Source organism: Humulus lupulus, chromosome 3, assembly GCF_963169125.1.
Source record: "Humulus lupulus chromosome 3, drHumLupu1.1, whole genome shotgun sequence".
NCBI classification, from domain to species: domain Eukaryota; kingdom Viridiplantae; phylum Streptophyta; class Magnoliopsida; order Rosales; family Cannabaceae; genus Humulus; species Humulus lupulus.
The window spans coordinates 142,283,964-142,311,830 of record NC_084795.1 but is presented as its reverse complement, the minus strand read 5'-3'; the positions used below and the strand labels follow the sequence as shown (position 1 = coordinate 142,311,830).

The following is a 27,867-nucleotide window of genomic DNA, read 5'->3' as shown; positions in this document are numbered from 1 at the left end:
TAATTATATTCATTATTATTATTTTGGGCAGTTTGGTCATTTTAAAAATCACTTGTAAGGATTAAAGATCCTTATTTGGTTTTAAACCCATTCAAGAAATTCATACTAAAAAATATGAGACTAAACCCTAAGTCTCGGGGAGAACTATCCTATGGTCTCGATACTTAGGCTCGGGTATCGCAATAGTATTTTCCCACAATACGCTAAAAATCTTATTCTTTAAAAGTATCGCTATTAACTCGTACCACTACACCAAATACCCCTTTCCATAACATATAAATATAATAGTATTGAAAAATTATTATGGTATATCAAATAATAAAACAATTGGTGGTACAAAATTTGGGAGCCAGCGTTTTAGTAAAGTATTCTACTTTTTACTTTTTTATTTCTCTACTTTTTTATTTCCAAACCTCTACACACTTCAGACCATCCTGTTACCGTCTTCCTCTTCTTCTTCTAATCAATTTTCTAAAACCTAGTTGAAAAAATTGGTAAAGACCGAACCTTGAACACTACCACCTCTTTCCAACGCAACCTCCTACAAGAGCCTCAACGAATGGAAGGAGCCTCTCAGTCGCCGGAAGAGCGAAGTCGGAGACCGAGTGATAATGGTCGTGCGACGATGCGGTGCTCCGACCATTCTAGTGACGGAGCCTCTCCGACCATTCCAGTGACCCAGTGATAATGGTTGCCGGAATCGCCGACTCAGTCGAGGATCCTCTATTAACTCGATCAGGGCCGAATTCGTCTCTAGGCTTCCCGACAAGGTCCATTCTGGTCTTGACATTGAGTCCAGTCCCGACAATATCCACCTAACTCGGACCAGTGGCTTGAGTGGAGGTTTGTTTCAACTTCAATTAAAGAAAAATCAGTTTGGTTACTAAGAAAATGCACTCAAGGTATGTGTCAGAGGAGGTTTGTTTGAAAAGTCTAGAGAATTGTTAGCTGAACTGCAAGGTAAGGGCTACGCCGAAGATGAGGTAAACTTGTACAGTTGTACTGTTACAGCTATCATTTAGTTTCATAGTCCTAGGTTTTCTAGTTTGTAATTACTATGAGATTTTCTCTTTGAGAGCATTTGTTTAACCTCAAATGTGTTGGAATTAAGTTGCATCATCATTAAAGTTCAGTGTGGAACTAGTTTGGATTGAAGAAGCTCCTTGGACGCCAATCCGCCACCGCACTCCAAACCCACACCCACGGTGGCGCCACTGTAGGTAAACCCACCTCACCTCTCTCTCTCATACTCACTTCGGCACCTCTCTCACCTTAATTGATGTCACAGCTCACTCACGACAACCTCCCTACCTTTCTCTCACTCTCATGGAGTCTTGGTGCCTCTTTTCTTCTCCATATCTCTCAGTGCTATAAATGTTCATATATGGAATCATTTGAGAATATGTAGATTATAAGATTTTATATTATATATAATGGGATCTTTGGATTGTGTTGTCTTGGTATTGAAATGATACATGATCATTTTCAATTTCAAAATAGAAATAATAATGATCCATGGTGTGTCCAATTGTGAAATTAAATAGGCCTTTGATGTTTTTTTTTTATATGGGAAAGTAGATTTCGGGTGCAATATGTTATTGTGTAGTTGGCATATGTATTGTTTGATGAAATGATCGTGTGAATAATTTGTTTATATAGTTGAATAGTCATCAAAATACTTTATGAACATTCATGGATATGCATTATGGGTAATTAGAGAATTATGTTTTATATATATATATATATTTTTTTAAGAAATGTTTTATATTGTTAATGCTTTCTATTTTTGTTTTTTTTATTTATCTGATTATTTATGTATTTTGCTCATAACTCGTGTTTGTGAATTGATCAATTGAGCTATTGTTAGTTGTTGATTTTGATCACATCCTTTTATGCTTCTCGCCCATTGAAGCATGTTCCACTTTGGATATTAAGAGTTAAAATGCCTTCGCATACTGTGTTTTTCCTCCTTGTAATGTTTGTGTCATAAGCATCCTACATATAACATATTTGACTTATAGGATATGATTACTTTCTTATGATTTTCTAATAAAAGAGATTCAAATTGCTGCTTACTTTGTGAGAAATAAGTGCTTCTAAGTAGTTTCATTATTCTAGGAGAATGTTCTCAAGAGAAATGTTGTATTAAATTTATGTATGTGTTGATGTTGATGAAGAAAAAAACTTGGGTGATTTAAAATTCAAAAGGAATACAGCTTCTCAATGGCGAACCAATCAAACCCTTAAGTACCAAAACATTCTTCTTGAATTAAGAAATTGTTACATTTTTTATTGTTATTATTTTTAGAATCTGAAGAAACTATTATCCCTACTAGAATAAGAAAAGCATACACCTATTGGTACTAACTAAAAATTAAGGATTTTTTTTAATTGTGCACATCAGCAAAGCAAAGTGAAGCACATATCCAAAAATGGAGGTATCGATACTTGGTGCTAGAATGCAACATATCATGCCTTGCTCCTTCCCATTACCATATTCCTTCTCTCCTTCCATCTCAACTACACCAAATAATTCTTATCTCATTTATGCTAAAGCTTCACCAACAACGACAACAACTTTTGTTAAAGGAGAAAACATAGAACAACCCAACAATGGCGAAGTGAAACGTAACAGGACTCCTTCAAAATCTTACTCAGCCAGAAAGTTTGCTATTCTTGAAATTCAACTATCCCCTGATTTGGATTCTGCTCTTACAAGGTAACCCTCTTCATTTTTTGTTTTGGAACTATATTTCTTTGTTAATTTGTTTGTTTGTTTGTTTTTTTTTTTTGTATCAGTGTCAGTTTATTTTATTCTTGTTAAATTTTGTTGGTGAGCAATGAAAAGAAATTTGTGGGTTCGATTGGCATGTTGGGTTGTGAAATTTATTGTAAAATTTTAATGTTATGTTATTTTTTTTAGATTTGAGAAATGAAACCCTGTCTGGGATTTGTAATATCTCTGTTCTGAAATGGTTTGTATTCTTAGTTATCAAGAAAGTTTGTTGGGTCAAAGTCATCTTTAAGAGTTGAAGTTTAGTTGCAATTTTATCATGGACCATGATTTTACACTTGTATATTGTATGGATCATGAACTAATATCAACTTGAAACCCAGACATTAAATTTTTTAATCTTATTTTGTATCAAATAAGAAGAAAACACCTATATTTGTAAAGTTCGAAAGGGGTCTCTTTTTTAGTGGAACATGATACAATAAAACATCAAAATTTGAACCTAACTCAACTAACTGAGAGGGGTTTCTCTTAAAATTGTAGCTCATTGATTATATGGTCTTTCCTGTATCAAGCCAATGTTCAGTAATCTATTTACTTATAAATATGAAGAATTTTCAATGTGGAATTTTTCCTTCTAGTATATAGATAGTTTTGATACTCTTATTATAAGAATCATGTGCATCCCTTGATTTTTTACATATGTGATTGCTTACTCTTAAGGTAGTTCTCTCAAATTGACAAGATAAAACGGTAACCTAACCAATAAGTTGTAAGTTAAACGAGACCTTATTTTGCAGCTATGGAGATATTTTAAAAGTTCAGGACTTGAATGTAATATTACGTCATTTTGGAATGCGAAAGAGATGGCACAAGCTTTCCCAGGTGCTACATCTTGCAATTTATTTAACTGAACACTCCATTGTTACATCTGTTGAACATACAAAGTTGGCTATGTATGCATTACTAAGTGTCGCATATATATGTATATATATTCCTAACGGTATCTCTCATATAGCCCATTTAATTTTCCTCAAGTCATATGTAGTTTCTGTGTGTGTCTTTGTCCACATAAATGTTAGTGAACATGCATGCTTCTCTTTTGTTTTTTTGAATTTATTTAAAAAAATGATTCAAGTGCGACTTTTACGAATTAGAACTTTGAGATTGTATGTTATGTTTGGCAACTTAATGATCTTCTTTTCCTTTGTTTTAATGGAGAAGTAGAAAATGTGTTTGTGGTTACTATATTATCGTACATTTGTTAGATGAATTTTATATGAGAGTTTTTGTACCTAATTTAGTTTTCTCGGAAACATATTGAACTTAATTAGGTTCTTTTATCTCATCAATAAGAAAGCATTAGAAGAGCAATTGTCCCTTTTAACTATTCTTCTGCTCGGATTGTATATTATCCTGCTACTTCATGGCTTGTCTGCCTTATGTCAGATTTTTTTTCTAGTAATCTTTGATAGGGAGGTACACTCACAACAGACACAAACTGATATAGTAGAGAGAATGACATGAGAAAATCTGCTATTATTTTATCGAATTTGACAGAAAATCAGTACAAGAACCTTTAAAGTGTTCGAGAGCCTGGTCTCTCCACAATCAACGTCCATTTATCCAAATCATCCCTATTAAGCCCAGCACCTTCCTATTTAAATTCCTGCCACATGGAAAGCAGGCTTACAACAGAAGCAGAAAGTAATCTCCTATTCTAACTGGACTATTTGTTTGTCCATGTCATCTCCTCTTCTCCTACGTGTAACGTAGGTATTTTCAATAGGAGGCATATCTTTTATTCTTTTTTTTTTAAAATTAAATCATCGTATATATAAATATATATAGATGTATACATATATACACACATTATAATGGGAAAAGGAATTTAACTTGAGACCTCCTCTATTAAGAGAAGATGTGTGGTTCCACGCATTATAATCCTATGACTACTAATAGGAGGCCTATCAATCTTTAAGTAGGAACCACCTCATTTTTGTTCAGTTAAAGAGAAGTATTTGAGTGGCCTCTCTCTCTCTCTCTCTCTCTCTCTTACCCTATACATGTATTAATTTGACGGATGTATACCTATTTTTATACATATTTCTTCCTGCATGTAAGTAAATAAAATAGTGTGTTTTTGTCATTTTTATTTTCATCTTTAAGCATTCTCGTTAAAATGAATTGAAGATGGTGTAATAATGTTGATTTAATTTCATTAATTTTTTAATAAGGGCTTCAGTTATTGTTTTTAAAATTTGTATAGGATTCTTTTTGCTTTTATTGCAGTGCTTCAATTGGATGTAACAAAATATGAAGATTTTTCCTGCATCATTTAGCAACTATATAAAGTTCACGGGAGAGACTCACAATCCTGTGGGTGCACTAGAAGTTTATAATAGCATTCAGGATTAATCAACCAAAAAGAATATCGTCATCTGCAATTCTGTTCTTGGGAGTTTGGTTAGGAATGGAAAGTTTGATCACAACATTAAGTTTTTTGGTCAGATGAAGCAGGGTGGTTTAATACCAGATGTTGTTACATATAGTACTGTAAGCCTTTTACTCATGTCTATAATTTGTTTCTTTTGCATTTATATTCAGAATCCAGTTTTTGCTAATTAGTGTATTAAGTAGTAGTGGTAAAGTGTGCCATGTAAGATGAATGAATTTTATCTAGAACATTGGTAAGGAATTAATTGATGTCCTCTCATACATTTCATCCTTTTATGGTTTTGTGAGGCAGGAATAAAAGGGGAAAAATGATTAGATGGAGTGAGAAATTGGTTTTGATAACTTCATATTGAATTGATCTTATAACCCACTGATTCGGTTTGAACATCCTCAAAAAATTTCTTGTCTTTGTGGGTTTTATTATTCAATTTATGATTGTGTTTTTCCTTTCTTAGTTGTCAGATATTAGTGCAGTTGTCTTATCTGTAATCTGCGTGATGTTGTGGAGCCTTAAATATATGTTGATAAGTAAAATACTTGGCATAGTAATTGCAGTTCTATTGAATTATACCTTACATAATAATTTTTGGTTTTCTTTAGTTACTTTCAGGTTGTATCAAAGCTAAACAAGGCTATCCAATAGCAATGGAACTTGTTCAGAAGTTGCAGCAAAATGATGTGCAGATGGACAATGAAATTTATGGGACTCTTCATTTATCCTTGTTCACTTCAGGAAGACCTTAAAATAATAATACAAACAGATAAGTATTTATCTTAGTTTTCCATATGGATTCATGGGTTATTATTTTTTTGTTATAACTGTGTTGGAAGTAAAATCATTTGGATTACATGTTTGCATTTGGTTATGTTGTTTTTGTCATTGGCATATGCTCCATCATACTTAGTGGAATCTTGTCATTTTTTGCTTATTATTTTTTTTCATTTGCTTAAAGCAATTTTCTATACCATTTGCCAATTATTTGTTTGAATTCTCCCCTTGTCATTGTATATATAGTCCAAATCCAATAAATCTATAAATTGGACTTACTACTGTTATATGCCCTTACCATTGTTATTTACATGAATTCTAGTTTTACTCCAGTCATTGGTTCATAAAGGAGAAATTAATTCCACAAATCTATGTTGACCAGTAGTTTGGTTTAGAGAAAAGTTTTGCATTTAATCAACTAGACTATGTTCTTACTTGTTCTGGTTCATCAACTTGGCTAATGGAATATCCACTAATTAAATATCTATGAGCTGAGTACTCAAGTCTCAGAGCATCTTATTAATTTAAGTATTACTAGTGAATAGTTGTTTAAATCTGATTTCAATTTGGCTGGTGCCTTGTTACTTAATGAAATTCTTTGATGATATTTCTTATGAACAGTCTAAACATGTGCTCTAACTATCTTTGATAGAAAATGCTCTGTTGAGGTTAGGTTTCTTCATTCATGTTTTGTCTAGTGCAACTTAAGCAGTTTATTCATTTTAGGCTTGTTGTTCAGAAACTTTAACCCAAGGATCCTGCACTAGCAATTAAAATCATTGAAGAGAAACCATTCGTTTGAGCAGCTTTTATTTACACTTTAATTGTAAACATGTTTAATTTATTAAGTATGTTTGACAGTGGTTATTGTAATCCTAGTGATGACTAAGTGATTATAATGCATTTATATAGTAAATGCAATATGATCTTCTACTTTAGTGGCAGCTATGATTATGGCAGTGAAAACATTTGATAACTACTGAATTTTAATTGGATTTTTTTTTTGTCGATAATAGATACTTGTGACAGACTTTGAATTCTTTAGTTTTGACTATTAGGAACTGGTGTAGTGCTATGAATGTATGGCCTGTCCTTATTGTTGAGACAAGCAATGCTTTCAGGGCTTTATATAGGGCATTCTAACATCATCTGAACAGAAGGGCTTTTTATTTCCCTTGTGCACACTATAAATGATTAATGGAAATATTGTAGTACTTTTATTACTACAAATTTTATCTATTAAGTAGCTGCTAGATCTGTTATGTTTTTCTATGAATCTGTTAGTCTTACTCTAATTTTTAGCTCATTATAAGTGATATATTCTCTTTTTCTATTTAACACTTCAATATATTTCAATAAAGTTCAGTTCATTCATTCTCTATCCTCTATGATTTTCTCATTCACATTCATTTCTGAATTTAACTGTTTGTTTTGTGGGAAATTCATATGCTTAGATTTTTCTTTCTTAATAGGCAGATATGACCATGTTAGAAGACGAACTACCAACAAAAAGATGACTTTCATCAGCCCTTGTCAAGGTATAAAGAAGAAAGTCTTCTGTTGTGCTTTAGAATTATGCTGCTGAATGTTTCTTTCATTTTCATTAAGTTTTAGGTATTGATAGAGTACTCTGTTTGGCAATGGAATTTTCTCTTCATTCATCTCTTAGCTTATTGTTTTAAGTTGCATGTTTTGTTGCTTCAGTCGTTTTGCATGGTAGTACATCTTGCTATACCCTGCTGTTTCGTCAAGTTTTGGAGTTATTACAAATTTAATTTAAAGTTTATATGCTTACAGGTGGAAACTAGCTTAAGTCTTATGTTCTTAATAATAAAAGGACTTTTTTTTTACAATGTGCAGGTATATTGAGATGATTTCTTTGGAGCAATTCTTGACAACATTTGTAGTTGAGGCCTTTAGAATGGAAGAATGTATTTCACTAATTTTTGTATACATTTCTTGTTTTGTATTTAGTGATAAAGGAATCTGAATTGGGCATAAATTATGTTGTAATATGATTTCTTAAGCCTAGACTAGTAGACTAAATATTTTAATTACATTTGAGTAATTAATAAAAATCTATATATGTTACCTTATTTGGCTTCAACTTTCATATTTGTTTTCCTAGTTTTGTGTAAGTAAAAAAAGATTATGTTTCTCTAAGCTAGTATAACACATGTGTTATACTAAAGTGTAGTATAACACAAATAATGTGTTATACTAAAGTGTAGTATGACACAAAAAATGTGTTATACTAAAGTGTAGTATGACACAAAAAAAGTGTTATACTAAAGTGTAGTATAACACAAAAAATGTGTTATATAATCGACTATAAATAACATAATTCAACACTTATCTATATATTAAAATAACACAGAATTTGTGTTATCGTTGACAGTACAATAACACATATGTATAACACTAATAATGTGTTATGTAAAGTACCCTGACCTACGATAACATATTCGGTCTTAACACATCAGAAAGTATTATCATATGTTTTGATAACACATTTTCGGTGTTATTAAAAGCATTTTTTCTTGTAGTGTACTTTCAACAAGTCGGTTAAATATATGGAAGATTTTAGCCGGTATTATATCCAAAAAATACTAATTAAATTCCTCAATTATTTTTCAAGAAAATAACATTTTAATTTTTCCTTTTATTTTTCTTAAAGTTTTAATCTCTAAAAACTATTTTAATATAATCGCCTAATTTTAACATAATTAGGAGAAACCGTTAATGATTTCTTATCTTGACTAGTTAATTCTCCTAAGTCAATTAATGAAGTTTGCTTACTAGAAAAATAATTTAGTTAATTATTTTTTCAAAATATAGGGCTTTAAAACCATCTTTTAATTTATCAACTTAATAATACATTAAATCATTTATTTTTTGAAAGAATAAAAATACTTTAATAATAATAATTCTCACTAATCTCAAAGTGGTATTTTAGGTCAAAATGTTTTGAAGACTTACCAAGTTTTTATTTTGCAATATGCTAACATGTACTTTTATCTTAAGTTCCAAAATCTCATTTTTGCACTAAGTGTGAAAACCCAATTTTTCAAATTTTTAACTACATACTTTGTTAGGTCATAACTTGAAATTTACTTACCTAATTATTACCAAAATTTCCCAATTCCATATTTGGTATTCCATTTATGTCAAAAGGGGCATTTTTTATTGGTGAAAATATTTTCCAAACATTGAGGTAAAAATGAGCATATTTTCATGTCCTTATTTTTTCCAAACTTTGGCACTTAATAAATCTCAAACCATTCATTATTTTCTTACCAAATTTTACAGTGGAATACTAGGTCATGCCCCGAATATGTGTACCAAATTTTACAAAAAATGGGGTTCATTTGACGTATACAGTGGCTGTCCAAACCTGGTCCCAAATTTAAGAATACGAAAAAAAAACAGTTTTTGTACCTAAACCTTGAAATAGCATAACTCACTCATTTCTAAACGTTTTTTAGTGTTTCAAAAGATAAATTTTATGTACTCCATCTCAAAAATATCACAGAACAATTTAATTTTACAAAATAAATATGCAGTGGATGTTGGACCCCTTGGAAGTCACAGCTCAAAACTTGTATTTTTGTTTTAGGGTTTTCAACAAAACCATTAGGGATTTTGGTCCCTATTTTAAAAAATTAACACATAAGCATCATAAAAATTATAAAGCAACTACCATAGCCTTATTACATCACCAATAAGAAACTTTAAGTATTAAATATACAAAATAATGCTTCAAAATAAAAACCATACAAAAACAACCATAAAAAGTAAACTTTTTACCTCTTGTTGTTCTTGCTTTAGGTTTTGATGTTTCTACTAGCTTTGAATCCTTCAAAACTCTTTCAAAACCTTAACCAACTTCCCGAAAAACATATATAGCTAGCTATTGAAAGATCCATGGTTAAATTTTTTACAAAAGTCTAGTTTTTTTTAAACTTTACCATAGGGAAACCCTTCCTAGACCACAGCTTAAGCATCTAAGCCTTCTTAGTGTTCTTGAGGTTGAAAATGGAGAGAAAACTTGAGACAGAATTTTCAAACAAGAAGAGAGTGATTGTGAGAGAGGGGGGGTTGGTTTTGGGGAGGGTTAGAAGAGCTTAGACAACTCTTAAATATCTTAAAACACTTGAGTGTTTTTTTTACTATCCACTTGATGCCTATTATCCCTAAATTTAAAATGGGGATTAGAACTAAAATAATTTGGTTTACCCCATATTTTCCCTCACATGGCTGGCCACCCTTTATTTTATTTATGTTCTATATATATATTTACAATGGTTAATAGATTTTTCCTAAGAAGAAAAATGCAAATTGACTCTCTATAACCTTTTTCACTCATAATAAAGTTATTATATTTTTTTAAAATAAAATTTAACACATAATAATTAAATTAAATGTCTCTCACATTTAATTTAATTAGTCACACATTACAATTTAACCTATGGTTCATTGATGGAATAAAATTCCCCAATTCGGTATAATTAAGCATTTAACACAAAATGCCTTAAAATTTCCATTTCCTCTTAGGTTTATTAATTTTTACCAAACTTGAATTTTTATAAATGTATTTTATGCCCAAAATATATTTGTCATAGTTTTTTTTTCTGAGATTTTTACCTGATTAGGGTTTTTGTGTCTGTCCAAGACCGAAAGTATTATCTTGACTTTTAATCACAAAATTCATTATTTTTCTAGAAATATCTCATGGAAAAAATTCCAAACAAATATAGTATTATTTAAAATAATGTTCTTAACTCGGGAAAAAAAATCCCAACCCGAGTCCTTTAAAGGTAGCCGAAATGAAGGGCGTTACATTTCTTAGGGTTTAGCTTCATGTCATATTTTCTTAGCACGCCAAAATATTCTTCCAAGTCGGATACATGGTTACTGGAAATCTTTGATTTAATGAGAATATCATCGATATACACTTCCATGTTTTTCTAAATCTGGTTAACGAACATTTTGTTGACTAGTCATTGGTACGTTGCACCAGCATTGTATATGTTATGCTCGGTCATGAATGGAATAACCTTGGAGAAATATACGGTATGTTTAGTCATGAAGCTAAAGTGCTCTTGGTTTCCATGGCTCATCATGATCTGGTTATATCAAAAATATGCATCCATGAAAGACATGAGCTCGTGACCGGGTGTTGCGTTTATCAACTAATTTATTTGAGGAAGTGGAAAACAATCCTTAGGACAAGCCTTATTTAGGTTGGAGAATTCAATGTAAGCTCTCCATCTTCCATTAGGCTTTGGGACCAAAACAGGGTTAGTAATCGAGGTCGGGTATTTTGCTTCCCTTGTGAATCCACAATTATGTACCTTTGTAGGCACATTCTTGTCCAAATTCAGAATATGAATTAGAACATTCGGATTGATTCCCATAATATCTTCATGTGACCAAGCGAAGACGTCCAAGTTATTTCGCAGAAACTCAACTAGCTCCTTCTTCCTTTCATTTCGAAGATTCTTTCCAACCTTTAAAACCGTGAAGATACTTCTAGGTTGACACTGATTTTGTGGAGCTCCTCCAGTGCTTGGAGCTTAGACTTATCTTGGTCTAATCTTGGATCAATGTCATCCTGTTCGGCGACCTCATTATCTCCTTCCTGAGATTATTTTGCCCTATGGGAAATTTCCATTACCCGAGGCTCCTCAACCCCTTGTTGATGACCATTGCTTGCTGTGTTATGATTTTCCCTTCATAGCAATGCTATAACATTCTCTGACAGCGAGCTATTCTCCTCTTATAGTACATATGCCTGAGGTAAACGGGAAATTCATTGCTAGATATTAGATTGAGGTGATAGCCTCAAAAGTCATCAGCGCGAGTCATCCCAAAATTGCGTTGTATGCGGCCGGACAATCGATTACGACAAACTTGAACATTTTAGCAACCACTCACGCATCATCTCCTAGTATAACTAGAAGCTGGATCATCCCTATAGTCGATGTTCCTTCTCCTTAGAATTCGTATAGGGTCATCGAGGTCGCCTTAAGATCGACTATAGACAGCCACATATTTTCTAGGGTGGACCTGAATAGCACGTTTAAAGAGCTCCCATTATCAATCAATATCCTCAGTATTCTTCGATTGGTGAGAAGAAAAGTTATCACCAGTGGATCATTATACGGGAACTGGACGTGGCTAGTGTCCTCTTCCGTGAAAATGACTGGTTGTTTCTCCTATCTTTGTTATTTCGATAAGCTTTGCTCCAAAATGAACTCAGTGCCATTGTGGGTTTTTAGCTCATGTATGTACCTTTTATGCACCCCATCACTCGTACCCACCAAGTGAGGACCTCCGGCGATGTGGTTATATCCCCCCTTCTACTGGAAGGGGCATAATTTGGTTCCCTCGATCTAGTTGAGCCTAGGGTTGATGGATCGTAATTTCTGGAGTTGGATGAATTTTTTATTTGGCTGGTTGATTGGGAACTACTCGGTTTCGAGCATATTGGGCTAACTGTCCAGCCCGGATGAGAATCTCAATCTCATCCTTTAGTTGACAACAATCATCAGTATTATGGTCGATGTCGTTGTAATATCTGAAAAAATATGGTGGGATCTCACTTCACCCTTTGTGCCTTAAGGCCTCATGTTTCTTCAGGTTGGTAAAGGCGGTGTAGACAGACTTGTACTTTTCTTTGAGCTTGTTCTTTTTTGTTTTATTTTGGTTGGCTTCACTAGTCCCCTTACGCTTATTACTCCCCGTATGGTTATTCTGGGTAGCGGGTTGAGCCATAGTTGCAACATCCACAACCACTCCAGCGGGCTGGACAAGGGTCTAGCTGGTTTCTACGATTGTAGATTGTGCCTCCTCCAGATCTATCCATTCCTGAGCCCCAGCCAGGAATTCATCTACACTTTTTACTCCTTTTTGTTGGATTTCTTTCCATAAATCTCCTCCTACTGGGATCCTTGTCCTCATAGCCATGAGAATGGTGATGTCATCAACATCCTTAGCTTATGCTACTGCATTGATGAAATGGTTCAGATATGCCTTCAGGGATTCACCATGTTGTTGTTTAATTTTTGCCAGCAAATCGACTTCAACGTGAGTTTCCTTTGCATCTTGGAACTGTCTCTTAAACTCGGAGGACAGATTTTTCCATGAGATGATTAAAAGTTTCTTGTACTTGTTAAACCATAGTCTGGAAGGTCCAGATAGTGTTGCGAGGAACAAGATACATCCTACGTCAAACCCGACATTGTGAGCCATCATTAATGTGTTGAAAGTCTTGAGGTGATTGGAAGGGTCAGTGTTGCCATCATATGCGGTCATGGTGAGCATCCTAAGGCCAATAGGATATGGAGCTGCCGTAATATTAAGAGCAAAAGGCTCGACCTTCTCATTGGAATCACACTCATCAACTCATCTTCCAAATAGGATACTCTTCATTTGTTCTTCAATTAAGGCCAGTCGCTCGAGAATTCGATCCTAGGCATCTAGGTTATTTGGGAGTTGATTATCAACCCCCATCCTATTGTACGTGTGAGATGGGTTTTTTTTCCTCCAAGCTTAAGCACGTTTAGGTGGGACATTCCCATTATCCCATACGATAGACAGGTCTCCCCTAGGCTGATTATAACTCAATTCGTCATGGAGAACTAGATATCCCTTTTGTGAATTTAGATGATCACGTAGGTCGGGGGTGGGTCGGAATGAAGACTTTGTGTGAAGCTCAAGTGATTCCTCATGTCGCTCTCATGCCTGCCTTTGCCCTGGCTCTCAGTCAAGTAACTTCCATTAGCGAAGCTTACAACTCGTGGTTAGGATTGAGGACTTGGATTAATGGCGTGAGGTCATGGGATATAGATGTCCTCTGTGGTTGGAGGATTTGTCCTACTATCCCCTCGAGTTGGAGCATTCCTCTATGGGCGAGGTGGTGTTGGATGTCGAACCAGTGATGGCAGATGTCTTATTGGTGAAGCTATCCTCATTCCATCAGGATGCTCTAGATTATCTCGCCCCTGATCTACTCCAACATCTCGGGTTGGAGGCAGGAGCAGTTCATTTTTCTATGTCAGAGGCTCTGACCATGGCACAAATGGATCTCCTAAGGTGTCTCACCTCCTCGAATTGGTCCCAACTCGCCCTGTTTGGCCAGGCTGGTTATTGGGAGGGCGAGTTGAATGATCGTTCTTGCGAAGGTTGGTAGTTTGAGCATTCTGTTTGGTTTGTTCAAAAGTTATGGAGCTCAGAGTTGCAACTCTGACATAGTGACTAAGATTGGGTTGATGACTCCTATGGGACCCACAGGATCCACGGGACCCACTTTGCCTCCTTCCGATGTTAAGATCTGCTACTAGAGGGGGTAATCGTGCCAAGATCTCTTCAATATTCTTGTTAGCCTGAGCACGGTGGCTCCTTAACTAGGCTTTCTCCATCTCGATGGCTGTCAGGTATCCTGGATGGGGATTTGGTGGGCGTGATGTTGAGCTCCCAGCATTATCTTGGCCCACATGTTGCTTTCCAGGGAGACATTGAGCAATTGAGCCTTCTCCAGTGGGGATGGCCACACGATGCTCCTCCTAATCATCAAGTTGTTTCGTCTCATTGGCATTCATAGAACGGGTGACCACCATGGTGAATGTCAAGTGAAATTCAGGTGAAGAATTAATCCAAATAATCTCTCAACAAAAGCACCAATCTATTAAGGGGGTTTTTCGCCAACAGTGGATTAAGAAATATGACAATAGAAATATTAGTCTTTTTGCTAAACCGTAATCGAACAAATGAAAAATATCACAGACACTCATCGTTTTACGTGGTTCAGTGGTTAAAATCCACCTAATCCACAAGACAATCTTATTGATCTATTTCGGACTCTGAAAGAAAATGTTGATGTCAATTTCAGTAGAGTTTCAGTATGTAGAGAGTTGGTCCTTTTTTCTGTCCATTCCCTTGGTATTTATAGAGGATTCTCCTAGACAGCTTTAGGTAACCGCATACATAAATATAGTAAATAATAAATTTGGGTAACTTCCCATTTACATAAGGATACGATTGCCTATAGAATTTACATTCGTTATCTTGGGTAATAAATGTGTAATAAAATTAGGGCCTTTATGAGGTGTATAAAGAATCCTAGAGTCTTTTGGGATCCTCCCCTGTGTGTAATGACCAGGCTTCTGCAAGCTAAACACTTTCTTCAAGCTAGCTGTCGAAGACCTAAAGTTCAGTTTATCTGGTTATTGGCGCAAAAGGAAATATGGAGATTATCTTGTTGTTGTAAGCTGTCAAGTTTGAATCAAGCTACTCATTCCAGAGTTAGCTAGATGTTCTATCTGTATGCTTTCTTCATGCACTTGTATGCCAACTATACCCCGTGCTGAGTAAGTCAGTCGTATTTATTTTGGGGTACAACAAGGCTTATTTATAAATGTTGTTCTATTTACAAACACATGATTGCTACGTAACTTAAACGTAGAATAAATATTTTATCTTATTCTTGTAATGTACCACGAGCTCATTTTGTAAAAGCGACTTAGAATATTCATAAATTATGATCACTTGGGAGTACATAACCCTCAAAAAGTCTTTGAAACATTCGACAAATTTAGGCTAAAAAATATTGCAACTTAGAATTTCAAAATTTTGATAATCTATGGCTTCTTAAAGCTCATGTTTTAAAGAAATTCTGAATACGAACTAAGTTAAGAAAATTCAAAGCATAAGTGAAATCCTAGAACATAACTAGGTATAAGAATATTGGAACTAAAACAAGTCCAAGGCCTACTCCCCAATAGGTATATGTGAATAGGTGATCAAACTCCTTAAAATAACCAGGTCATCGACCAGAATTAACTTGTCGAGCAATCAAGCACTCTTCTCGATCTAAAGTTAACCTCTATGACTATGCAAATGTACAAAGACTTAAAAAAATAGTTCATAAACATGGAAAGATAATAGGTTAAGGGGAACAAAAAATAGATCAGAAATTAATAAACATGTACAAAAGCAAGTATCTGAATAACTCGAGGAAAAATAACCTCGAACTAAGGCCGAAGGAAATTGTCTCGGCCTAAAAGAGCCAACATACAAGAGGCTCCAGGCCTAAAATAATATATATATTTCTCAAAAAGAGGCCCCCCTTTATCCCTGAGCTTCAACAACTTTCCCCCAGGATGACACCTCTTCCTCCTCGGCCCGTGCCGGAGCTATAGAAGCCCCAGCTGTATCTGCAGACTCATTTGGTAACCGCTCTTGGAACGCCCAGACTCGATAGAAAATTTCTTCTAAACAGTTCACCACTTCAGTAGCTTCCTCATTTTCCTTGGCCTCAACCTCTGCAAGCCTTTGATTGAGATTACCGACCTCCGCAAGCTTCTGCTTAAGATTGTTAACCTCGAGCTGAAGCTGGTTTCGCTATCGAATTACTTCCTAGGCTTGCGCTTTGGCAACTCGCTCATTCTCTTGTGATGTCTTCAGGGCATCCTTGGCCTCATCCAGGACGACCTTCATGGCATTGGCTTCCTCTGAGGTCAGGACCGCCTTAAGAAAGGCACATGTCACCTTGGAGGAAGCCAACGCCACAAAGGCTGCCCTAGACGAGGCTAACAATGTGTTGAAGACCTCCCAGGAGAATTACCGGGTTGCCAAAGCACAAGGCTTAGAGATAATCCAATAGCTGGACCAGCGATAGCTCAAGGTTAATGAACCTAAGCAGAATTTATAAATATTCTAGATCGCTTTTACAGGAAGTTGAGGCTTGCGGAGGTTGAGGCCAAGGCCATGGAGGATGCTACTGAAGTAGATAACTCTTTAGAAGAAATATTTTTTCATGTTTGGGCGTATAACCAGGAAGGGGATTTCTCGTTCCTGAATGTGGAAGTTTGGGGGTGTTGCCTCACCAAGTTCCAAGACTGGTTATAAAAGGAGCCTGTGGATATAGTCGAGTCTTCCGTAGGTGCAGTGGGGGTCGAGGAGGAAAAGGTGATATCCCGGAGGCAAGTTACTGGAGTTTAGGGATAAAGGGGGAACTTTTATATATATATATTTTAGGCCTGGAGCATTTTGCATGTGGGCCCTTTAGGTCGAGACAATTTCCCTAGGGCATTTAATTCGGGGTTATTTTTACCCTCAATATAATTCACATATTTTCGTAGATCTCTAATCTTTTTGTTTACCACCCTTTTCTATCAAGTATTTATGTTTGTGAACCTTCATAGTCTTTATACATCCAAATAGTTATAGGGGAAATTTTAGATCAAGGTATTGTTGCCTGGTGTCTCGCCAAATAAATTTATGATTGATGACATGGTTATTTCCAGAAGATTGATCTCCTATTCGAATATACCTGTCAGGGATCAAGCCTTGGACATGGTTTAGTTCCAGGATTTTTGTACCTAGTTATATTCTAGGATTTTGCATATGCTTTGAATTTTCTTAACATAGTTTGTATTAGGAATTTCTTTGGAAACTCAAGCCTTAAAAAGTTGTAGGGCAACCAATTTTCTAAATTCTTAGTTGCAAAAATTTTAGCCTAAATTTGCTAAATGTTTCAACCACTTTTCGACGGTTATATGCCTCCCAAGCAATCAGAATTTATAAATATTCTAGATCGCTTTTACATAATCAACTCACCCTGATGAGAATAAAGTGAAAAACTTGGTACCACGTAAAAAATAATTAGCAATCCAATATTATTCAAATTTGAACAAAATGAAATGGCTTTTCTAAATAAGCCTTACAAAGAACAAAACAAATTAAATCTAACAAGGGCATCCTATTACTGATAATACCTTTTGAGATGTAGAGCATTCCAAGTTTGTGGAACCAATTCTCCACTTAACCGAGCTAGTTTGAAGGTTCCTTCCTGTAAGTTCTCCACAGCCTAATAGGGTCCTTCCTAGTTTGGTCCCAATACACTGTCTTTGGGATTTTGTTAGCCAGAATTACCCTTCGGAGCACCAAATTTCCCAGCTCAAGTATACGCCTCTTGACTTTTGAATTAAAATAACGAGCTACTCTTCTCTGGTAATGGGCGAGCTGCAACTGAGATTATTCTCTTTGCTCTTCAATTAGATCCAGGGATTCATTAAACAAGTCATGATTGCAATCCTGGTTGTAGGTCTTTGCTTATTTGACGTCACTAGATCCTCTACATCACTCTTTCCTATATTCGTAAGAAGCCAACCTTGATATTAATATGACCAAAAACCTTCATAAGGGGGACAAAAACAAAGTCACCTTGAGTCCCTAATCATATCTCACGGTGTTGTACTAATAATATAGACCATAGGTTACATTGAGATGTTGACCTTCGCCCACTTACTATTTTAGAATATATGGGTTTATTAAACTAATGAATTAATTCTAAATTAATTACTAGTTCATTTATAGCTCTATCAATGTAATTAATTACAAAAATCATACAATTATAAAAGAGTTTGTTTCTATAATTAAAGTGATCTAAATAATTACCCATTACATTCGTTGAACATTACTAAAATACCTTTTAAATAAAGTTGGTTATCCTAAAAGGCCTATAATAACTATTGCCTTTATTATGGTGTGATTTAGCAACTTTTAACTAATTTAAGACTTAGAAAGTTTACATTCAATTAATTTCACCAAACAATTCACATAAATATATAGCATAATCCTAGATAATCATGTTTCTACAAAAAAGATGCATGATTAATTAAAACTGTGTGGTGTTTCATGTATGGCATGTAATAGACTAAAGCATGATCATCTTATAAATCAAATACCAATTAATATTTCTTTTAAAAAAGTACAATAAATAAACAATAAATGATGAATCGAGTTCTATTGGATATTTCAAAATTTACCACCCTTGAAAAATAAAAATTTAAATTACAAAGTGGGCTTCAGTTGTTTACAACACTCTAAACGGGTTCTCATTCCCTTTGGCCCAGGTGTGCGCTGGGCTGAGGATGTCAGTGCGCCGTGGGGCTCAGGCAGTGTGTGTCCATGGTGCATGGCTCGGGTCCCTCCTCTTTTTCTTCACATCTTAGTAACCATAACTTTTACAGCATTTCAAAAATAAAATTCTAAAAATTCCTATCCCCCATATGGCTTACACAAGATCTAAGAGAAATTAGTGCACCCCACAACGAGAAACTTGGTCTGATAATTCTCAGGTCAAGCAACTCTTGTAACTAAACCTTCAATTCTACCAGTGCCATTATGTGAGGTTTTTCGGATGCTGATCCCATTCCTAGTGTTAGTTCAATAACAAATTCGATATCCCGATGTGTTGGCAATCTCAGTAAGTCTTCTGTATAAAACACATCCAGAAACTCACCAACCAATCTAGTCTCTTCTGGTCCAACTGGTATGACCTTAGTGGTATCCACCAAATTAGCTAGGAATCTTGTGCAACCTCCTTGCAATAGGTCTCTAGATTTTAACTCCAAATTCATTGGAATACAAGGCCCGTTCACCGCACCCACAAACACAAATTGGTCCTCTCCCTCAGACTCAAGAGTCACCATCCTCCTTTTATAGTTTATGTTCGCTCCATTCTTAGCTAACCAACCCATGCCTAGTATCATATCAAAGTCCTCCATTTCCAACCTAATCAAGTCTACAGACAATTCCTTATTATCCACCTCTACTGTTAAGGATCTAATCCATCTCCAAGAAACTACCAATTTCGCAGTAGGAAACAAAGTCCCAAACCCCACAATATGCACATCACAAGGTCTACTAAGTTTGTCTTTCTCCTTACTAGATACAGATGAGTGTGTACCACTAGAATCAATCAACATTGTATAAGAAGAGCCAACGCTAGAAATCTAACCTGTCACCACAGAGGGACTACTCGCACCAAAACTGAATTGTTGCCTTTCTTCAGTTCCTCCTTCTTCAACCGCAGACAGTCTTTCAAGAGATGACTACCCACTCTGCACAGAAAACATACTTTAGCATGACATTCTCCGAAGTGACGCCGACTGCACCAGGCACACTCTAGATAACTCCCCCTGCTCTCACTTTCTCCATGACGACCACTCTAAGTACCCTGAAGTCTCTTATCTGCACCGAGGGTACTAACTTTATCTGCAGTCTAACTTTTCTGATCATTTGGGCCATCACCTCTGCTCGATCAAGTAAATAGAGGTACCACCCTCCGACCCTCGCATTTTGCGGTGCCTTTCCTCCATGTCTTGTCCTCTGCACACTCAATATTAAGGGCCTTCTCTACTACCTGAGCATATGTAGAAACCCCAATAACTGAAGAAATTTGAACATCTCGAGCTATCCTGAAATTCTTTCCCCGAACAAATCGTTCATTCTAAGCCACATCATTTGGCAACAAGTTCAAAGCCCACTTGACCAACAAGTCGAATTTCTAGTCGTAGTCTATCACTGTCATGTTAGCCTAAACAAAATTTATAATTTTTTTCATCTTCATAGTTCGAACTGTGTCATCGTAATACTTCTCATTGAACAACTACCTGAATTCCTCCCAGCCCGTCATAGCCACATTTGGACTTTGGGATACCACCTCCCACCAAATCGGAGTGTCATCTCGCATTATGTAAGTGGCGCAAGCCACCCTGTCATTACTTGCTATCCTCATAAATATGAGGATGGAATTGACCATGCCCATCCACTGCTCAGCTCTTAATAGATTTGGGCCTCCCTCAAAATTTGTAGGGTGTTGCTTTCGAAACCTTTCGTACAGTGGTTCCCATGTGTTCTATATCTCTGGCTGGGCCAATACTAGTGCCATTACAGATGGCACGAGTGGGAAAGAATTCCTTGGCGGAACCCGCTGCCTCAACCATCTGATCTCATCCTCTTGCCTCTTGCGCTTGGCTTGCATATCTAGAAACATTTGCTGTCAATTCTGAGGGGCATGTGGAGGGTTCTGGCCTTGGATATCATTTTCGACCTCAATATTAGTGCCACATAGTCTGATTGAAAGACTTGGAAGCATAACTTCCAAGCATATTTGTAATCAATGACTGGGCTTATCAGGCATGATAACCACATCCAAAAATCATCCCACAGTCAACCCCAAACAAACACTGAATTCACATGCAATAATAATGCTAATAAGTATCTCTATGATACTCACATGCTCTTAACCATATCTTTCGTATTTACATAGCAATCAAGAGGGCCATGCCATAAGGATATATATCATGCTTCTTATTCTAGCATGCAGATAAGGCATATAATTCAAATAAACATTTAAGCAGATCTTCAACCCATTACCCACTGAACCGTGAGTCGAGCTTGTCTCTACCGAGCGTACATGTTCAGTAAATCTTTAGGAACCATAAAGACTTGGTAGTAATGATACCAAGTTGTAATGCCCTACTAACCTAGGACTATTACACTATGTGTTTACAATAGTGTTTAACTCGTTAAGCGAGTCATTTGGACTCAAAAGTGTAATTATGTAAAGACCCGACTAACTTAAAGACCTCGAACCTTTAAAAACTACTAAGACATACTACTATCTTTTGGATATATACATAAAATAATAGAACTTTATTATAGAAAATCCAAAATATGAGATCTTATTGTTATTACATAAAATTATAAATAAAATGAAACCTTTATTTTTAATGTTCAAATACTTAATGAGGAAATCATAAATACATAAATAAAAGACTCAAATAGCAACGTCATCCTCGATCGATTCCATCGGTCCATTTCTTTAGTCATCTCCCAATACACATCCCAAAGCCACCTAGAATTCGTCTTGCCTTCCATATTCATTTACCTGCACCATCTAAATAAAAAGGAATGAGCCTAATGCCCTGTAAGGAAAACTACTACTAAAGCATAACACAAAACATAAGATGTAAAATCATAAATCATAATACATAAGACTACAAATTAAAGGCCATTAACTCATCACCGTAGTATGTGATAGAAACCATCTAGGTCCTCTTACTACTATTTAGAGGTAGGTTTAAACACAACTATAGTCTACGATAATGATAAAAATATCGAGATTTGCTTATTTTCTATCCAAGCAACTATATTTCCCAAGCGACTACAAACATAAAAACAACATACATACATACAAACATACATACATACATACATGCATACATACATACATACATACATACATACATACATACATACATACATACATACATACATACATACATACATACATATAGCGTATAAACATAATCGTAACACATAAAATCTAACTTATTTTCCTTACCAATACGGTGGTATTGGAGACAAGTGTGGGATTACAAACTCCTAAAATCAAACAGTAAAACCATAAATTTCCTAATGAAAATAAGATCTAAACCATCAAGAATAGAACTTATCGAAAACCTTAACTTTTAAAGAAATCAAACACCTAACCAAAAGCTATTATAACAAGTTAGGATTTAAAATAAAAGAAAAGAATAAGAGGAATTGTGATGAACTAAACTTGAGGATTAAGAGTACCTTAGATGGCTTAGACTTCGATCTGCACCTCAATAATGAAATCACGCTCCAGCTTACTTCCCAGGTGTTTAGAAAAGCTTAGATTTGAAAGCTTTTAACCCCAAAACCCTAGTGTTTCTCTCTAGAACGAATTTAGCTGCTTGGAGGCTCTGAGAAGTGTTTGAAAGATGATGCAAATTGCTGAGTGAAGGGTCCTATTTATAGAGTTCAAGGAGTGAAACTAACTCCCTTGAAAATGAATAAATAAATTAATAAAAATTGAATTTTCTGCTCAACATATGCCCAGAACTCGGTCAAAATCGATCAAATGCAAGTCAAGGTTTTTATGGGCTGTTTCTATATCGGATTCCACGAATTTTCAAAAATTGGCTGAGGGAGCCGATATATTGCCCCCTATAGGCGATATATTGCTTGCCCTATATTACCAAGCCTCCATAGTTTCGTTCGTGCGAAGTAGATGTGTTTTCCATGTCAATCATAAGCGATATATCATCCCCTATAGTTGCGATATATTGGCTTATGTTGATATATTAAACACGTTTTTGCACACTTTAGCACACTTGAAGTTGTTTAAAACCACCTTGGCTGAGTAATACGAGATCCTAACATCTGCGGGAAGGTTCTAGACTTTCTAGGTTTATCCTTGATAAATTTATTCATCTAAAATCCTTAAATCCTTAATAAACATACATGTGACAAATGTCACATTCATAATTATTCTATCTAAACCTTTGGTGATAATAAATAATATTTCTAGGACCAGCTATATTAATCAAACCTTATGATAAAATTAATATTTCTAAACTATAGATTAAACATACATAATCCATAACTATCTCTATGAGTTTCCAAATAAATCTCGACTTGAACCAATAACCACAAAAACAAAAATACTACAGCACAAGCTACTACTATCTAACTAAGTAAAATTCCAGGACGCTACAAATTAAAAGTAAAAAAAAGGGTTAGGTACAAAAATTTTTGGTCAAAAGGTATAAACTTTTGCATTAAAACTTTTAACGTTTACAAAGGATCCCACAAGAGTTCAAATAAAATACAATTACATTTATTGTTCTCAAAATAGTCGACCTAAGAAAAAAAAAGTGGACTATTACTCTAAGTCCCTTAAAATATCCCGACTGTGGTTGCTAAGTAGGCCAAACATGTATTTGCAACTCCAAAGCCCTCCTACCCATGTGGTTACATTTTTTATATGCTGGTCGACTTTCCCGTTGCCCTTACCTGGACCATAAAGCACTAGTGAGCCAAGGCCCAGCTAGAAAACTCAATAAGGCATAATAATAATCACATTCAATATAAAAAATAATTAGCATGCTTCGCAGTTTATAAACATATTCATTCCAAGCATATAAAAAATTAACACGTTTCACAGATTATAAACATGCTTAATTCCAACATATAAACCATTTACATGGTTGTGCCAAGCAGCCTTGTCGAGAAGCCCAACTGAGTGAGACACGTCTCCCGGCACCAATCTTACGGTCTATGATGGGCGAATAGGTACAGCACCCTCATAGTGGCCCCACCTTCAAAAGCTCATGTTTTGCACGATTGCCGAGTACATACCATACAAGTCATTCACAGCCAATTCAACACAAATAAGCATAGCAAACAACATTATGCACGAAGGGCAACTCGACCTTAAAAAATTAAAATATGCGGTTATAACTGCATCCCAACATAACCGGGAAAATGCCTCGCTCTTTGTACATAATCTAGTTTTCTTACCTCATATCCTATGCAAGAATCGAAAGGACCTCAAGTTTGATCCTCTCCCGAGCCTCTCGGAAACCCTAGTGACAACTGTTGATGTTGTTTTTCATCAACAAGGGATTTAGAAATCCAAAAATAGAGAGAGTAAACTTATTGTAAATTGAATATAAAGAAATATAAAAACACTCAAAATTTATGTGGTTCAGAGGTTAAAATTCATCTAATCCACGAGTCAGTATTGTTGATATGTTTAGGTACTCTAGGAAAAATTGTTTGTGACAATTTTGGTAGAGTTTTTGCATAGAGAATGTCGATCTTATTTACAGTCCATTCTCCTTGTATTTATAGGGAAGCATGGTGGACAATATTTGGTAACCATAATATAAATGGTAACATACAATGTTGGGTAACTTCCCAAGTTAATCGACATTTAAATATCATAATAAAGTCGATTTCCTTTTTACATCTTTCTATAAATGTATATAACGATTGTATGCATTTATTGCGCATAACATGTATTTGAGTCTACAGGGACTCTCCCATCTGAGATAGATGCCAATCTCGAACTCGATATGAATGGAACAAGATGGTTTGACTTAGATAATGCCCGGGCTTAATGCAGGCGATATGAATGTTGGGTACCTCGATCTCTGTCATTTTCCTCTCTAACGATCTGGAATACCCTAGGTTGTTCCAAAGTCTTCCCTCCTTTGTCTATTTCGCGCCAGCTCTACCCCGAGCTAGATAGTTAAGCTCGTATTTTTGGTGTACAACATTTTCCCTCCAAGCTTCAACTCGTGCATGACGTCACATTTGACACGCATAGGCTTTTCGGCTTCTTTCATGAGAAAACGTGCCCACCCAATCACTCGAGTAGTGGACACGTCTCTGTTTTTTATAGGTGTCTATTCGGGTTTCAAGTACTGTGACAGTTGTCTTGTTAACTTTCTGTTGTCGTTTGGTTTATTTAATTCTGACCCTCGAATCAGTTCTTGCTTTAATCTCGTGGCTTAAATTTTTCCCCGGAGTTTACATATAAATAAAATAGCAAAATATGTTCCTAGCCACCTTTGCGTTCAAAACATTCCTTTTGTCTCTCTTCTTCTCAAAACATTCAAACTCTTTGAAATCCTTTGTTTCCCAGAGATTTTAAAGTTCTCACTCTTGGATTCTTTTAGTCATTTTTTACTCTTCCTACACTCATCGATCAAGAAGCCAATCTGTAAGTATCCTCACCAATCTGTATGAGTCTAGCGTAGGTTTTTATTACGCAAAATATGAAAGCGCTAGAAACTATTAGAAATGATGCCCAAAAAATGGGTTATTTTTTGGGTATTCTGGGTTTGAAGGATGAATGTTTGAATTTCTTGGTTTGAAAATGCTAGGGTTTTAGGTTCAGTTTTGGGTAGCTTAAGGGTTACGGTATTGGAGCAGTTTTGCATTAAACCGCCTTACGAAACCACTACTTCTAACACACGAATTCTAAAATTTTAGCACATTCACGAGGTTCGAGGGCATGAGCTAGAGACGACCATGGGACCACGCGCCAAGGTATTAAGCAAAATTTTGACTCATAGATGCCTTAAATCGAGTAACAAAGCCTTGGTATTCTAGGTCACCATTTCTTCAATTATTAGAAAGGTTATATTCCTAGATTGCCTCTAATGGATCATTTTGAAATCAGGCGAACTAAAATCTTTGTTATGGCTCCTCCAAAGAAAAAGATTGTGATAAGCTCCTCTTCTCGAGGTAAGGAGAAGCAGGTCACCCCTGAAACACCCATTCCCCACTTTGGTCCAATGGTAGAGATTGAGGTTGAGGTAGGACCTGATTGTTTCTTTCAGGCCGAGATGATCGAGTCTCAAATAACAACTAAAGACAAATTCAATAAGATAATGGTTAGTCATGGGATAGTAATGAGTCCAAAATTTTATGCTCGGCCTCCTTTTAACAGAGAGCGAAGCTACACCCCATTGTAGGATGACTTCGGGGCTTGGAGTGATGAGGATCTACAGGCAGGAGCCTTCCTCCCACCAGACAAGTATGTCGTAGATATCCTGAACTACGTCAAACTTGCTCTGTTGCAGCTCCCCTTGAATTAATAACGCCTCATTGTGGGGTTAAAGTATTTATTCCTCAAGAATGAGTGGGAGGTCCCCACTTTAGAGGACATTATGTATTTTTCTATCTGAAGGCCAACCTAGACACTAAATCCTAAGATGACAGTTTCTACTACCTCTCCCGGTTTCTTAAGTCTGTCAGCGTCATCGACCTCCACAACCATCCAAATGACTATAAAGACCAATTCTTTATGACAAACAGGTTCAAGAACTGCATTCACCGATACTTCAACCATTCTCGTAAGTTTCTCAGTGTTTTGAACTTTTTAATTGAGTTCCTTATCTTAACCCATTTAAAACTTATTCTTATCGAATTTTTATCTTGTGCAACTATTTACAAGTGAACAGAGTGGTCTGAGTCCCTTGGAGGTCAATACCAGACTCTAGCCAACGCTCCTACAAAGGAGAAGGAGTTCAGGGGGCGGTGAATGATGCCACCATGGTGGCCTGTAAGATGATCCGAAACGATCAGACGTTGACCAACAAGCCTTGATGTCCTCCTCAGGAGCTTCCTCCCATCGCCGAGGATGTTGAAGAAGAAGAGGAGATCACACAGTTGGTGGGTAAAAGAAAGATCTCTAAAGATAGATAGGATTTTGGCCAAGGTCGCCTAGAGTCAAGGGCAACAACTAGCACCCCTGGCCAAGATAATCCAGATATGGAAATAAATTGGGCTGCTGCTAGTTTTAGGCTAGTCTAATTCAATTTGAGGCAGCACATCAACCAACATTCTAAAGACCTGGACCTAAATATGACCTTACATCAGTGTGTCGACCAACTGGTCGTACGTCATGATTTTGCATATCCCAAATATACCGGAGTTGTATTTAATACTTTACATTTTAGGTCCACCATTTTTTAATAGTATAGTACAAACCTCCTTTCATGGCCTTCATTGTATCAGGGTACATTTAATCAGGATATTAGGCAAGCCGAGCACGAGCTTAGTCCAAATGAGGAGTCTAATCCCTTACTCCCATGATTTAGTAACTCTAGAATTTCCCCCACCCCCAATAATCCAAAATTTAGTCGTTATACTCAACCTGGTCAATAATTTGAAATTCATCGTAGTAGTTTCCTCCTCTAGTTCAGAGTGTAGGGTTCTTGTTCTGTTAATTACTACTTTGTGTTGTCTTGACTAACACTTCTAGGAACTTACTCTTCTACTCGCTCTTTTGTAGATGAAGACATGAATCTAAAGGAGGCTTTCAAAACTAGACCAAACGTAAAGAGGCAAAGGGTTTTGAATAATACCACTCCTGAAGCTAGAGCGGCCACTGGGTCTCCTGCGAAAGACAAGGGTGTCAGCTCCGTCTAGAAGTAGCAACCTTAGGCCACCATAGTCAGGACCCTATTAGCTCCTCCAACAGCTCCTTGTGACCCCGCTTCTGTCCCACAGGTCATTCAAACCGAAGCCCCGACTATCACGATCCCAGTTCCTCCCCTCGAGGTGGGGATATACCTAGAGCCTTTATGCGGTTCATATAAGGAGATCATGAACCATCTGATGAAGTACGCGAGTTTGATCAGTGCCAAAGAGTTGCGGGCAATTGAGGTGGACCCTCGAAGACAATCCTTGACTCTAGGTTGGGGAAGGCTCTTACCGTAAGTATTTTCCT

The 27,867-nt window shown here is 36.1% G+C and overlaps 1 protein-coding gene across 6 annotated transcripts; it reads left to right on the top strand.

Moving 5' to 3' along the window:
* The first annotated feature begins 355 nt into the window (after positions 1 to 355).
* Positions 356 to 8,056, top strand: LOC133823195 (pentatricopeptide repeat-containing protein At1g10910, chloroplastic-like). Of its 6 annotated transcripts, none has more exons than XR_009888176.1 (7): positions 383 to 983; positions 1,134 to 1,220; positions 2,405 to 2,719; positions 3,535 to 3,619; positions 5,027 to 5,290; positions 5,792 to 7,498; positions 7,821 to 8,056. XR_009888176.1 is itself a non-coding variant. In XM_062255820.1 (5 exons), the coding sequence occupies exons 2-4, from the start codon at positions 2,433 to 2,435 to the stop codon at positions 5,933 to 5,935; spliced, it is 516 nt and encodes a 171-aa protein (XP_062111804.1). In that variant the 5' UTR covers positions 356 to 1,220; positions 2,405 to 2,432; the 3' UTR covers positions 5,936 to 7,498; positions 7,821 to 8,056. The 6 variants fall into 6 exon arrangements, 1 of the variants encoding a protein (XP_062111804.1); XR_009888175.1 differs by having other exon boundaries at positions 384 to 1,220; positions 2,405 to 2,438; positions 2,557 to 2,719; XR_009888174.1 differs by having other exon boundaries at positions 383 to 1,220; positions 5,004 to 5,290.
* Positions 8,057 to 27,867: the final 19,811 nt, after the last annotated feature.

Coding starts and splice junctions, on each gene's coding strand:
- LOC133823195 (XM_062255820.1), top strand. CDS start 2,433: ATGGAGGTATCGATACTTGGTGCTAGAATGCAACATATCATGCCTTGC. Junction 2,720..3,534: donor TTGGATTCTGCTCTTACAAG/GTAACCCTCTTC, acceptor CTTATTTTGCAG/CTATGGAGATATTTTAAAAG. Junction 3,620..5,791: donor GATGGCACAAGCTTTCCCAG/GTGCTACATCTT, acceptor GGTTTTCTTTAG/TTACTTTCAGGTTGTATCAA.